Here is a 14,935-nt window from a genome sequence, read left to right on the forward strand (position 1 = left end):
GAAGGGGACCACAGAGGATGAGATGGCTGGATGGCATCACGGACTCAATGGATGTGGGTTTGAGTGAACTCCAGGAGTTGGTGATGGACAGGGAGGCCTGGCATGCTGCGATTCATGGAGTCGCAAAGAGTCAGACATAACTGAGTGACTGAACTGAACTGAACTGATAGGTTTTATGTCATCAAGTTCTTATTTTCCTTTGTCTTTAGAAACTTTTTGAATTTCTTTTTGATTTCATTGGTTGTTTAGATGCCTTTTGTTTAGTGTCCACATGCTTGTGTTTCTGTAAGGATTCTTTTTGTAGTTGATTTCTAATCTCATAGCATTGTGATCAATTATTTTTATAGCAATCAGAAAAGATCCTTGATATGATTTCAATTTTCTTAGCTTTACTGAGGTTTGTTTCATGGCCCAGCATGTGATCAGTCCTGGAGAATGTTCCATGTGCTCTTGAGAAAAAAGTGTATTCTGCTGATTTTGGATGGAATGCTCAATAAATATCAGTAGAGTCTATCTATTCTAATATGCCCTTTAAGGCATGTATCTCCTTTCTGTCTGGATGCTCTATTAATGGACAAAGCACATTAACGTCACCCACTATTATTATATTACTGCCAATTTCTCCTTTTAGGTCTGTTAATATTTGCCTCATATATTGTGGTGCACCTATGCTGGGTAGATATATATTTGCAATTGCTATATCTTCTTCTTGGATTGATTCCTTGATCATTCAGTTCAGTTTAGTCGCTCAGTCGTGTCCGACTCTTTGCGACCCCATGAATCGCAGCACGCCTGGCCTCCCTGTCCATCACCAACTCCTGGAGTTCACTCAGACTCACGTCCATTGAGTCAGTGATGCCATCCAGCCATCTCATCCTCTGTCGTCCCCTTCTCCTGCTGCCTCCAATCCCTCCCAGCATCAGAGTCTTTTCCAACGAGTCAACTCTTTGCATGAGGTGGCCAAAGTAGTGGGGTTTCAGCTTTAGCATCATTCCTTCCAAAGAAATCCCAGGGCTGATCTCCTTCAGAATGGACTGGTTGGATCTCCTTGCAGTCCATGGGACTCTCAAGAGTCTTCTCCAACACCACAGTTCAAAAGCATCAATTCTTCGGCACTTATGCAGTGTCATTCTTTGTGTCTTGTAATAGTCTTTATTTTAAAGTCTATTTTATCTAAGTATTGCTACTCCAGCTTTCTGATTTCCATTTACATGGAATATGTTTTTCTATGCCCTCACTTTCAGTCGGTTTATGTCTCTAGATCTGAAGTGGGTCTCTTGTATATATATATATAGGCCTTGTGTTTTTATCCATTCAGCCAGTCTATGAATTTTGGTTGAAGTATCTAATCCACTTATATTTAAGGTGATTATCAATAAGTATGTTTTTATTGCCAGTTTGATGACTGTTTTGTATTTTTTTGTAGGTCTTTTTTCTACCTTACTCTTTAGTTCTCTTCTCTTGCAATTTGATGACTATCTTTAGTGTTGCATTTGGATTCCTTTTTCTTTTGTGTGTTTGTCTATTATAGATTTTTGATTTGTAGTTACCATAAGGTTTTGACATAGTAGCCCCAGAGCCCCCCATTTATTTTATGTACACACACACACACACACACACATATGGTTGTTTTAAGTTGCTGATCTCTTAATTTCAAGTGCATTTCAAACATCCTGCATTTGTACCCTCCCTTCTCACAGTTACTGGTTTAAATATTTGTGTGTAGATGATTTTCTATCTTCACTGTATGTTTGCCTTTTCTGTGAGGTTTCCAATTTCATAACTATTTTGTTTCTAATTGTGGTCTTTTCTTTTCTGCTTATAGAAGTTCTTTTAGCATTTGTTGTAAAGCTTGTTTGGTGGTGCCAAATTCTTTTAGATTTTGCATGTATGCTTTTTGTATGCTTTTACTTTTTCTGTAAAATCTGAATGAGAGCCTTGTTGTATAGAGTATTTTTATTTGTAGGATATTCTTCCTTCCATCTCATTTTGTCTAAATTTCTACTTGCATTTTAATATCTGTGGAAGGTTAATTATGTTTCTTGACCTGGGAGAAATGGTCTTCTATAGCAGATGCATTATATGTTCCATAAGTACACTATCCTCTCATCACCCAAGGGCCAGGTACCAGCTGATGCCAAGGAAAGTTCTGATCTGTGTTCGCAGAACTTGGTTCTGCAGATTGCTGGTTTGTAGGGGTTTTGTTTCTGATGTCTGCCCTAAGGTGTGTGAAGCTGGTCTAGACACTTTTGCAGGTTTCCTGATGGGAGGGACTGGTGCTTACCCATTGGTGAATCGAGCTGAGTCTTGCCCTCTGGTGAGCAGGGCTGCATCAAGCGGCAAGGCTAGAAGTGCCATGGGCTCAGGAAGTCTATAAGCAGCCTGTCTGCTGATGGATGAAGCTGTGTTTCTCTCATGTTGGTTGTTTGGCCTGAGACATCTCAGCAATGGAACCTAAAGGCTGTTGGGTGGGGCCAAGTCTTAATGCCAAAATGGTGGCTTCCAGGAAAGCTCACAGATGAATATTCTTCAGTGCCTCTACCACCAGTGTCTTTGTCCCCACACTGGGCCACAGCTGCCCCCACCACCCCATGAGACCCTCTAAAACCAGTTGGCAGGTCTGGCCTGGGCCCCTATAAAGCCATTGCTCTTTCCCTTGGGTCCTGGTATGCATAAGACCTTGCATTCACCCTTCAAGAGTAAAGTTTCTGTTTCCTATGGAGCACCTGCATTCAAGCCCCACTAGCCTTCAAAACCAAATCCTCTGGAGCCTCTTCCTCCCAAGGCCAGATCCCCAGGCTGGGCATCCTGATGTGGAACTTAACGCTCTCTATCCTGAAGGAGAACTTCTGTGATATAATTGTTCTCCAGATTGTAGGTTTTCCACTTGGGGAGTGTGACATTTGATTATGTCACAAGGATGCCCTACCTACCATTTTGTTGGGTTTCTTCTTTATGTTTTGGATATAGAATATCTTTTTTGGTAGGTTCGGTAGTCTTTTTTACTGATGGTTGTTCAGCAGTTAGTTGTGATTTTGGTGTGCTCCTGACAGGGGATGAACTCAAGGTCCTTTTACTCTGTCATCTTGTTAAGGTCCCACTGAGAGGGTGATATTTACATTGACCATTAAATGTTGAATGTAAGTTTCCACAATGGACATTGGTGGATAGAAGGCAGCCTGGGTAGGGAAGTCAGCATCAGCAAAGCACTTAGACATGAAACAACATAGCAAGACTAAGGATGATCTTTCATATATTAATTTATGCTTCATTTTCACAATAATTTTTTCTCTAGAGTTACAACAAAGGTTCCAGAAGCCTTTGTTAATTCTTTCCTGCATTGAATTTATTCTTCTAAACTACAGACACCAACCTTCCATTTTATTCAAAATGAGTGAGAATGTATGGTAAAATTTTACCCCAACTTTCTATGTATCTTATAGATCTTCTTTGGTTCTTGTGTGTAAGTTAAACCGCCCTACTAGATTCGATGTAGAAAAATTACTTTTTGTATTTTGGATTTATCTCAGTGAAATGAATTATTAAATATTTCACTCTATCATTTTCCTAGAAGTTTACTATGATTTCTTTTTTCAAATTAATTAATTTTTTAATTGGAAAATAATTACTTTACAATACTGTGGTGGTTTTTGCCATACATTCACATGAATCAGCCATGGGTGCACATTTAAATAGCAATTTCATATAAATTTCAGATGATGATTGCATTTGCTTCCTTGCCTTAGAAAATGTGTAGGTAAAAATGAACTTATATACAGATAACATGGGTGCTATTGTCAAAATATTTATTTACTCTTAGCAAAAAATAAATAATGCATATGTGTCAATACAATGAAAAAAAGTAAAGAGTTATAGGTAAACCTTTCATAAACCAAAAGTATTAACTTTAGATTGATATTTAGCTAACATTCTGGATTAGTTAGGATCAAATTTGACTCCAAGTAACAGAAAATTAAAATGGAAGAAATATCTTTTAAAAAGATACAGATATTTAAAATAAAGATAAATTTCTCTTGTGAAAAGACTAGAAGTAAGCAATTCAGGTTTGTTATGTCATTTCATTGTCACAGAGTTGGTTCCAGTTTCCTCTTTTGCTTTGAGGGTTTTTTTTTGGGGGGGGGTGGGTGGGTGTTTTTGTTTTGCTTTGTTTTGTTTTGTCCTTTACCATGCTTGATCCTCACTCCAAAGGCAATCCCATTCTCTGAAATGGATGCCAGAGGTCCATCCATCAAACCCATATTATGCTGACAATAAAGAGAAAGAAAAAAGCTGAGCACACTCACCACCTTCCAATACTTCAGATCCCTTTGCAAAAGTTGTCAAATTGCATTGACTTGAGAGCACAGTCACGTAACCACAACCAGTTAAAAAGGTGGTAAGATATATAATTTTATTCTGTCCAGCTAATGATTAAGCAGTTGATTTATTCTGGAGGAAGTGAAAAATAGATTTCAAGAAAAAAATCTGGTCTTTGCCATATAGCACCATTTGGCAATTCAATTGTCAATTTAGGGACATAAGTTAACAGTTTCACTTAAATAGGTCATCTGGATATAGATCACTTTTTCAAAGACCATGGATGTTTTACTTAGGACACTTTAGATCAAAATTAAGGCTCATCCTCATTTTAAATATTTCCCTTTCTCAAGTTCTGTTTAGTATTCTCTCTGAAGTGGAATTTGCTGTGCATTGGGAATGGACTGAGTTGTAGGTAGGCCAACAAGTGCCTTTATATTAGAGCAGAGCCAAATTATATCTTGAGAAGAATCTTGGTCCTTGCTACAAGTACTACCAGCCTCCTGGGAGCAAACTCGAGATTCAAACAACAGGCCATGAGCGATCTCCAAAAGTTACAAGAAATTGCCAATTGCAAATTCCACCTACAACTCCACTGATTAAGGTTACTGCTCTGCATTTATCAGATTATATAAAACTGTCATACATATGGTGTATATTCGAGTAACAATCTAAAAGTCTCTGTTGCTGAAAAAGATTCAAATTAGTTCAACATAAACAATATTTATGGAAGACTTACAGTCTACTCATTTATGTAGGTTATGTAAGATCTTCTATTGAATTTTCCAGAGCATCAAAGAACTGCACAGGTGAACCAGATCCTATGTGCTGCATAGAGTTATTTTCTCCATTTAATTTTTAATGTATTTAAGACTGATATGCTCACCCTACTTTGAGACTACAAACCAACAGGCCTGTGAACCTCATGAAGTTTACTGAAAGAACTTTGCTAAGAACATTGTTCCCTGAACCAAACAGTTTCTTCTCTATGGAAACTGATGAAAGAAATTTCCTTGAGGCCTCAGGACCAGGAAGAGCTGTCTTTACTGAACAACATATTTGTCTGTTTCTTCTAGACTCTGTGACTATGTAATTGATCAGTCTCACTCATCTTGTAGTCCTCTAATAATCCATGACCCACATATAGCCTGTGCATAGGGTACCATGACACTTTCTTTTATAAGTTAATCCTTCTTGGGGTTAGCTTATTTTACTGGCCACATATTCCCTTGGATTATATTTCCATATTATAGCTGACATACTTTCAATATTATGTGCAAGTTTTATAAGTAATTTTAAATTATTTTTAGAGCTAACAAGTTACTGTGAATTTAAGTAGTATGATTTGGAGGCCTTCTGAAAATTCCAGTATTAAGTAGCTGAAGCTTTGTTTTAATCTCTACTGCCACCAAGTGGTAAAATATAGAAATGTATCCCTATCTAGAGCTTTTGTGAAAGTGTGAAAGTGCTAGTCGCTCAGTCATGTCCTACTCTTTGCCACCCCACGGACTCTAGCCTGCCAGGCTCCTCTGTCCATGAAATTCTCTAGGCAAGAATACTGGCGTGGGTATCCATTCACTCCACCAGGGGATCTTCCCAACCCAGGGTTCGAACTCAGGTCTCCAGCATTGGCAGGTGTATTCTTTATCATTTGAGCTACCAAGGAACCCCCATTTATAGACTTTAATGATTGCAAAAACCTTAACATTTTAAATCAGAGAGTCTTGAGGTTGAAGATATTTCAATACTTTTCTTAGATATAAAAGTATTTTATTGCATAGTTTTGCTATAAAACTATGCAAACTATTGCATGAAGTGAAGTCGCTCAGTCGTGTCGAACTCTTTGTGATCCCATGGTCTCTACCAGGTTCCTCTGTCCATGGAATTCTCCAGGCAAGAATACTGGAGTGGGTTGCCATTTCCTTCTCCAGGGGATATTCCCGACCCAGGAATCGAACCCAGTTCTCCTGCATTGCAGGCAGACACTTTACCATCTGAGCCACCAGGGAGTTTGCTATAAAACTGACAGTATTGCATAGTTTTGTGTTTGTTTTTCCTATTAAGATACTGCCTATTATGAAACCCATTATCCTAATTCAAAATGTGGTGCTGGAGAGGACTCTTGAGAGATCCCTGACGAGCAAGGAAATCAAACCAGTAAATCGTAAAGGAAATCAATCCTGAATGTTCATTTGAAAGACTGATGCTGAAGCTGAAGCTCCAATACTTTGGCCACCTGATGCAAAGAGCCCACTCATTGGAAAATATCCTGGCTCTGGAAAAGATTGAAGGCAAAAGGAGAAGAGGGCAGGGAATGAGATGGTTGAATGGCATCACCAACTCAATGGACATGAGTTTGAGCAAATTCTGGGAGATGGTGAAGGACAGGGAGGCCTGGCATGCTGTAGTTCATGGGGTCACAAAGAGTCAGACACAACTTTGCAACTGAACAGCAAATCTGAATTCAGTCTCTATTCTATACAACATCATTAAACATTTTCCAACTGCTGTTTTGTTGTGTTGTATTTTGCCTTTAGAATCATTAGTGCATTGTTGAATTATTCTCCATTTATGGTTCATGGATATCATTTGGTCTGAACAGATTTCCTCTGTAAATGGCTTGATTGATTGACTTATCCCCATTCTCTCCTCTTCCCCACATTCTTACTGTATTATCCTTCTGTTTCTATATGTTATCATAAAATGTGATTCTGTTTCTGATGAAAGTAATTGTAAACAACACAACCAGATAGGAAAATATACCATGTTTATTGCTTGGAAGAATTAATATTGGTAAAATGATCACACTATCCAAGGCACTGCACAATTTCAATGCAATCTCTATAAAGTATCAATGGCATTTTTTCATGAAACTAGAACAAATAATTTCAAATATGAAAACATCAGTCAGTTCAGTTCAGTTCAGTCGCTCAGTCATGTCCATCTCTGCGACCCCATGAATTGCAGCACAAAAGACCTCAAATAGCCTAAACAGTCTTGACAAAGAGCTGGAAGTATTTATGCTCCTTGATTTCAGTGAAGTGAAAGTGAAAGTATCAGTCACTCAGTTGTGTCCAGCTCTTTGCAACCATGTGGGCTGTATGTAGCCTGCCAGGCTCCTCTGTCCTTGGGATTCTCTAGGCAAGAATACTGGAGTGGGTTGCCATTTCCTTCTCCAGGAGATCTTCCCAACCCAGGGATTGAACCCCGGTCTCCTACATTGCAGGCAGATTCTTTACTGTCTGAGTGGCCATAGAAGCCCTCTTGACTTCAGAATACATTACAAAGCTATGGTAATCAAAACAATATGATATTGACACAAAAAGAGACACAAAGATCAATGGCACAGAATAGAGACCCCAGAATTAAACCCACGGTCAATTAATCTACTACAAAGGAAGCAAGAATATACAATAAGGAAAAGGCAGCCTCTATAATAAGTGGTACTTGGAAAGCTAGATAAATGTAAATAAAATGGAATTAGAATATTGTCTCACATCTTACACAAAAATAAAATGGAATAAGACCTAAATATGAGACCAAAACCTATAAAACTCCTAGAAAAAAACAGGCTGAACACTCTTTGACATAAACTGCAGCAATATTTCCTTTGTTTCCTAAGACAATGGAAACTAAAGGAAAAATAAACAGACAGGACCGAATTAAACAAAAGTTTTTGCACAGAACAGGAAACCATGGACAAAATGAATAGACAACCTACCCTAAATGGGAGCACTTATTTGCAAATGACATGACCCAGTGAGGGGTTAATCAGAATACATAAACATTTCATACAACTCAGTATCATTAAAGTAAGCAATCCAATTTACAAAAAAAATAGGAAGAAGACCTAAACAGATATTTTTCCCAAAAAGACATACAAACTAGCAAGGCAAAAATTTTCAGCTCAGAACACAGTGGTGATCTTTCTCTCCCCTACTACTTTATGCTCAATTTGTTCCTGATGCAAGATAAGTGCTTAATAATTATTTGTTGAATTGATCAATGAATCCTAAAATAACTGAAGTCTCTCCATGGATATCTCAACTCACACTGCCAATTTCATTCATTAATCATAAAGAGTCTATCTTCACTATTCACCAATTCTGCATGTGCTTATTTATCTGTTTGCTAAAATTTATTTTTAATGCTCAAATAAATACTCACAATGCTTTCACAGTCATTCATGGATGTGTGCAGAGTGGTATGAAATACCACCTGCCTCACAAGTTCCCAGATGAGAAAGGTGACTCCCTGCATTTTTATTTCAGTTCTAAAACTGTAAACATATGCTTTCCACCATCTACTTAGGCCACATTTCCTGTGCATCTGTGCTCTTTGATGGTGATGTTGCTGTTTAAAATAGTCCTAAGGCAAAATGTCAAAGTGTTGTCTGGTGTTCCTAAGCACAGAAAGGTTGGGACATGTCTTATGAAGAAAACACGCATGTAGATAAAGTTTTGTTCAAGTGCACATTGTAGGATTGTGAGCCATGAGTTCAGTGTTAATGAATCAACAGTGCAGTAAATCCAGGAAAACTGAAGAAAATTTATTGATTAGTAAGTGGAGCCACTCCAGAAAGCGTTAAAGTAACATCTACAATGTTATGATGAAGCTCCTTAAGAGATGGGGAAAGAGCTAGATTTGTGGATTCTTGAGGTGTGACTGATTTTTGTTTCCTTTTTTTTGTTGTTTTTAAAAGTATAGTGGACAGCACAGTGGTATGGCTGAAAGTCAAAGAAATTTATGATAGTATTACCCAAGACCAAGAAAAGATTAAACACTTGGCTGGTATTTTATCACTAAGAAATACTGTATATAATTAATAGATTATTTTGAAATATATATATATATATATATATATATATATTTGCAGAATCACACATAAAGCTATGTATTTATTAGTTGATGAAAAATGTTGTGACCAGAAGCTCATTGGAACCAAACCCTGCATTTGCCCTAGAAGCAATGGCTCAATTTTCACTAAATCAGCATTTCCTATAAATTTAACACAACATCATAAAAAACAAGAATATGTTTTATGTAATCTCCTTGCCTTGATCTCACTTCAGTCCTGAGGATCAATACTCTTGTTCTTTTTGCTTGACTTTTCTTTTCTCTTCAGGGAAATACTCCCACCAGTACTTCTCAGGCATCACTCATGTAAGTGCTCCTGGAATTTAAAGGCAACTATGAACCCCTTCTGATTTTGCTAAAATGCAAATTATGATTCATGATGTCTAAGAAGAGATCCAAGACCCAATATTTATAACAATTTCCAAGATGATAATTCTGGTTCTCATCCATGAACCACCCTGAAAATAAGGGTATATATTCTGCCTTCCTCTTTCTGTTTAGAATACTTGGAGCAACACTTCATCCCAATAGGTCTGTAGAGTTAAATAATTAGAATTGTCAGAGGCAAAACTCTGTTTCTCCTCAGGAGCTCAGAGAAATCACTAAGGAACTAGAAAATTTTGAATTTCTTGGTCAAGTGAGAAGGACTTTAGTCAGAAGAGCATCAGATGTCTCAACTACTACAAAGATAGCAGGAAAGAAATTGAAGTTTAAAAGGCTATAAAATTGAAATAAATTTAACACAGATTTTTATGGAGAACATATCACACACAGGTAAAACATTTTGCCAAGGATGCATATAGTAAAACATGTGAACTTTGTTCTCAAGAGCTTAAAAACTAGAAGGGGGAAAGAGAACTAGACAGTGGCCACAAAGGATCTGAAGTGAGGAGGAGATTTACCAAAGTCGAGTTAAATTTTGCTGGGAATTCAGATGAGGCAGAGACAGCTTTCACTAGTGAATCAGGAAAGGCCCTTTGGATGAAGTGACATCTGAAATAAGCCTAATGATCCATTCACATTTGAGTACGTGGAGGATCCTAGGACTGTATTCCATTCAGAATTTAAATTATGAATTTTTAAGTCTTAAACCTAGGTTAGAACAACAAATCCTGCAAAATTACACTTGTTATTGCTTGTATTAACAACTGATCATTCAGCAGGAAAAAAGCAGAATCTAAAGAAGTTGTACAAAGAGCGTGGAAAGACCATCATCATCGAGTTCTATTTAGATGCGTCCTGGGTTCCTGGGCTGCTGGGATCTCTTTCCAAAGGGAGAAGTGTGTTTGAAGGTTTACAGCAAGTCCTGATGAGAACAGAGATTGAAGTCATTCTACATGAGGTGGAAGTGAGAAATGAGGGGCAAGAAGGAAAGGGGCTGGGAGGAGAAGAATGAGAAGAGAAAGAAAAACAGGTGGGCAGACACATGGGAACTGGGGGGAAGGCAGGACACAAATAACTCACCAGCTCTTCCTAAGCCAAAATGCAAGACCTGCCAGGAGGACCAGGGGCACAATCATTGCCAAGATGATCCAGCCAGTGGAGCTGTGATGATCTGTGGGCGGGGTGCACACAAGAGTGTCTTCTCGAACCCACTCACTGTTTTGCTGCACTTCCATGCTTTTCCTTTGTTATTCAAGTGTCTGCCTCAACAATCTCTTCTTCCCTATTTCCTCTCTTATCCCTCCTCAGAGATGACTCCATCTAACCTCCTTTCCTATATCTATGGGGCTCTCATTTTCAACTCCCATATTTCTTATTTTTATTCCTTTTGGGTCTGGACTGCCTAGAATCCCCAATTTTTCACCTGACTCTCTCAGTCTGCTTGAGGACCACCTATTCCCATCCCAGCAGGGCCCCAGTTTTTCCTCACCCCAGTAGAGGATGATGTCCTGGCCTCCTAGACTGCTGTGCCTCACCCGGCAACTCAGGCCAGATGCCTCACTGGCTTTCACATCCAAGGTAACCTGAAGATACCACGTCCCATCAGCGTTAGGCAAGACGTCACTTCTCTGAGTGCCCTGTTGCTCCTGCTCACCCCGCATCCACATCACCCAAATGGGCTTTGGGTAGAAGCCAGAGACGTGACAAACCAGCATCAGTTGGCCAGGGCCAGGACTGGGGCCCGGGGACAGCCAGGCCTCTGGTCGTACTGCAGAGGACAGGGAAGGTAGTCAGATGAGGACTTTAATGCAGATTCAGAGGTTCAAAGTTTCATGTCAGTTTAGATGGACATACTTTTCCCACTGTTAGCAATCTGTCAACCGTTATGACCTCCCCACTTGGCTCTTTGTTAGCAAGATGAGAAGGTATGATTTTTAGAACAGAAAATTTGTGGAGGAAGGGTGCAGGTCTGACCTTGTCTCTGGAGATACACCTTTCCTGCATCAAGAAGACTCAAGAGGAAACGTGGGCAGGTGTCACTGAGCAGCTTGTGTATTATTTCCTGTGTGCCTCGGTACAAATTGAATAGTGTGCAGACAAACTGAGCGCTAATTCCACCCTCTGGAGAGGGTACCCATAAATTTTTCTGGAAGCTTAGGAAGTCTGATCCTTGATAACCGATTCGCACAAAGCCTACTGAGGCATCTCTGATGTGCATCTCACAGCCACCTGCTATCTGCAGTTCAAAGGGATCTGGGGAAAAAAAGTTCTAAGTTAGAAGAAAGAAGGAGTAGGAAAAAGAAAATAAAATAATTAAAATATGATAGAAGCATAAGGGAGGATTTTACAAAATTTGAGGGAATAGAGCAAAATTTAGTTTGATTGGAGGTTCAAAGATTGGGAACTGGTTGGAGATGCAGAAAGAGATGAATGACACGAGGGGCAAAGTATTTGAAGAAGGCATTGTAAACTATGTGGGTAAAAAAAAAAAAGGAAGGACTTAGTGTGAGAGATTTGGGATTATAATAATGTAGGATAAGTAGAACGCTGTAAGTTATAGTGAATATACAGACTGATCACTAAAGCGATTGAATGGGGGATAAAATCATACTTTAATAAGTGAATTAAGGAATGAGGAAGATGAGAGTGTCTGGTAAGGCTCAGAATTGATGGAGGCTGCTTATTAGAGAAAGAAGAAACTCACTGAGACACACACACACCCCATAACTTGCACCATATCCCCAACCCCCATTGAGGGAACTGAACTTACATTCAAGCTGCCATTGGCTGGCATGGTTGTGAAGTACCTGACCAAGTCTAATGAAGAATGTATGAAGTACGTTTTCCACATCCATCAACTCCTCATTACTGAAGTTGCCTTTGGACCAAGGACGCAGGTAAATGACTCTGTCAGAGTTGTTGTCCCAAGCATGAGTCTGCAACTCATCCAACCAAGCTGAGCCCAGATTTTGTGTAAAGAATTGGCTATAAAATGATGAGATCCGAATGATTTTGAAAGTGATTGGCTCCTGGAAGTCTAGGAAAAGAACAAAGAGAATGAGAACGGGCATTGGGAAGGAGAGAAAACAGAGAAAGAAAGGTGCCAAAGAGAGGAAACTCAGAATTTAGGGCAAAAGCAAGATACCTCAGCAAACATTTGGCTGCCCCACAAACCCATACAGAGTAGACAACCTTCAAAAGAGCCATGGACCTGGAGTCAGTGATACTGGAATGAAACTAGGCTGATATTCTCGATCTCTAGGTTGGGGAAACCACTCCATACACACATGCATACCACACATTCACACACACAAGCTCAAACAGGTGGATGTGCCTGCCTGCATGCACACACACACACACACACACACACACACACGTACACACACACATGTCTTTTTGAACAGAATTCTTACCATTCTCACTGTCACCACATGGGAGAAGAGTCAGGAGCAATGAAATTTGCAGAAACAGCATCTCACTTGCAGATGTTCTTTCTCTCAGAAATGTCAGTCTTTGATTTCTATTCTAAACAAACCTACCCCACAATACCTCTATTCTGACTTCCTTCTCCTACCAACAGGCAAAACTTCCCTTTAGTCAACATCTGAAAAAAGAAAAATCTGCTCCTTCCCTAAACCCTGGGCCACCTACTCAGATGCTCATTACCCTTCCAGTTCTGACTGTCCCCTCTGACTTCCAGCTTCTCTTCCTATCACCAGATTCCATCCTGTTCACCTTCTCCTGGTCTAACTGCTATGGACCATGCTTTATATGGCACTGAAAAGTCAATGGATAGAATTCACTTTTGCCCTCATTCATATAATAAAACTGTGAAACTAAATGTCTTCCCAGCGACCTAGCTAATGTTCTCATGCCCCTGCTCTTCTCTGTCATACAGTCCTCCTTTTGCCTTTTTGAATATCTTCTCAGCTATTCTCTTCCTCTTTCTTACCCTCACCCCGCCTCATTCATATCTCTGACTTCTTATTGGTTGCTTTATTAGCTTTTTCAGAATTCCTTATGATTGCTTTGAAGAAACAGTATAAACTGACACCAATTCTCCATCATTCTTAGGGAAGAATCAAGTATGTAGACAGTAAACAATCAGTGGTTGCTAGGGTCTAGGCAGTTGGAGACAAAGAGTTGTAGCAGTTGTATTCTTAGGGAAGTGAAACTATACTAAAATATACTGTCAGGGTGGATATATGTCATTCCATATTTGTCCAAACCCATAGAATATACAACACCTTTGTTGTACTTTAGTGATAATGATGTAACTTATGAATTTTGGCTGACAGTGAGGTGTCAGTGCAGGTTCATCAATTGTAACAAATGTATCAGTCTGGTGGGGAATGTTGATGATCTGGGAGGCAGTGCACGTGTTGGGGCAGGAGCTATATGGTAGCCTGTGATTTCTACTCAGTTTTACTGTGAACCTAAAACTGCTCTGCTGCTGCTAAGTTGCTACAGTCATTTCCGACTCTGTGCGACCCCATAGACAGCAACCCACCAGGCTCCCCCGTCCCTGGGATTCTCCAGGCAAGAACACTCGAGTGGGTTGCCATTTCCTTCTCCAATGCATGAAAGTGAAGTCGCTCAGTCGTGTCCGACTCTTAGTGACCCCATGGACTGCAGCCTACCAGGCTCCTCCAACCATGGGATTTTCCAGGCGAGAGTACCGGAGTGGGGTGCCATTGCCTTCTCCGAAAACTGCTCTACACATTGTCTTTAAAAAAATGTTTTCTGGTATTTAAAGTCAATTAAATATGTATTTTCAATAGAACATACAGGAAGACCAGAACTTATAAGCAGTACTGTGAGTACTGTGAGATGAAAAGTGATCACACTGTGATAAGGATTCTTGTAATCTCACATTTCTAAAGGAGAAGATAGAAATTTAATATTAACTGAATCTCCTCACTGTACCGGGCTTTGATCAGGGAACTTTGTCATGCACCCTGATTTTTCCAAATAACTTATTAAGTCTAGTATGCAATAATTGAGGTCCCATATGTTTCTAGATATGATCTCCTTTTAGATTATGACTAAAAGAAATGCTCTGATCTGCTTGCCCCTAGTCAGAAAACTTCAGATTCTCAAAGATAACTAATGAGTTGAGTCAGTTTCAGAAGTGTTTCTGACCACTTTTAAGCAGTTCAGTCTGTGAGTGATTGCAGGACTTCTGAAGAGACACAGAATTAAACCTCATTGGGGATTTTTAGCCTTTAGTTGAATTCTTCAAAGAACTATTTTTCTTATAGATTTACGAGTTATCTCTTTGGTCCTATTAGGTACTAGATGTGCAATGATAGTGCTGATAATAATAGAAATCAGCAAAGTTGAGTTTTATTCTTATAGCACCTCTTATCTGCCAGCA

General features: G+C 39.3%; 1 protein-coding gene across 2 annotated transcripts; it reads right to left on the reverse strand.

The window, feature by feature from the left end:
- Positions 1-9,198: 9,198 nt before the first annotated feature.
- Positions 9,199-13,424, reverse strand: LOC129655972 (T-cell surface glycoprotein CD1a-like). Of its 2 annotated transcripts, none has more exons than XM_055586772.1 (6): positions 12,972-13,424; positions 12,329-12,595; positions 11,533-11,811; positions 11,048-11,326; positions 10,639-10,729; positions 9,199-9,490 (listed from the first exon to the last, which is right to left on the reverse strand). In XM_055586772.1, the coding sequence occupies exons 1-6, from the start codon at positions 13,030-13,032 to the stop codon at positions 9,466-9,468; spliced, it is 1,002 nt and encodes a 333-aa protein (XP_055442747.1). In that variant the 5' UTR covers positions 13,033-13,424; the 3' UTR covers positions 9,199-9,465. The 2 variants fall into 2 exon arrangements, with proteins under 2 accessions (XP_055442747.1, XP_055442746.1); XM_055586771.1 differs by having other exon boundaries at positions 9,199-10,480.
- Between the last annotated feature and the right edge of the window lie 1,511 nt (positions 13,425-14,935).

This window comes from Bubalus kerabau, chromosome 6, assembly GCF_029407905.1.
Source record: "Bubalus kerabau isolate K-KA32 ecotype Philippines breed swamp buffalo chromosome 6, PCC_UOA_SB_1v2, whole genome shotgun sequence".
Taxonomy (NCBI): domain Eukaryota; kingdom Metazoa; phylum Chordata; class Mammalia; order Artiodactyla; family Bovidae; genus Bubalus; species Bubalus kerabau.

What these genes read in the sequence shown, in the direction of transcription:
- LOC129655972 (XM_055586771.1), bottom strand. Translation starts at nt 13,032, where the DNA reads ATGCTGTTTCTGCAAATTTCATTGCTCCTGACTCTTCTCCCATGTGGT. An exon ending in CAGCCAATGGCAGCTTGAAT is followed by an intron (nt 11,812 to 12,328) that starts GTAAGTTCAGTT and finishes TTTTTTCCCCAG; the next exon opens with ATCCCTTTGAACTGCAGATA. An exon ending in TTTTGGCTTAGGAAGAGCTG is followed by an intron (nt 10,481 to 10,638) that starts GTGAGTTATTTG and finishes TGTTCTCATCAG; the next exon opens with GACTTGCTGTAAACCTTCAA.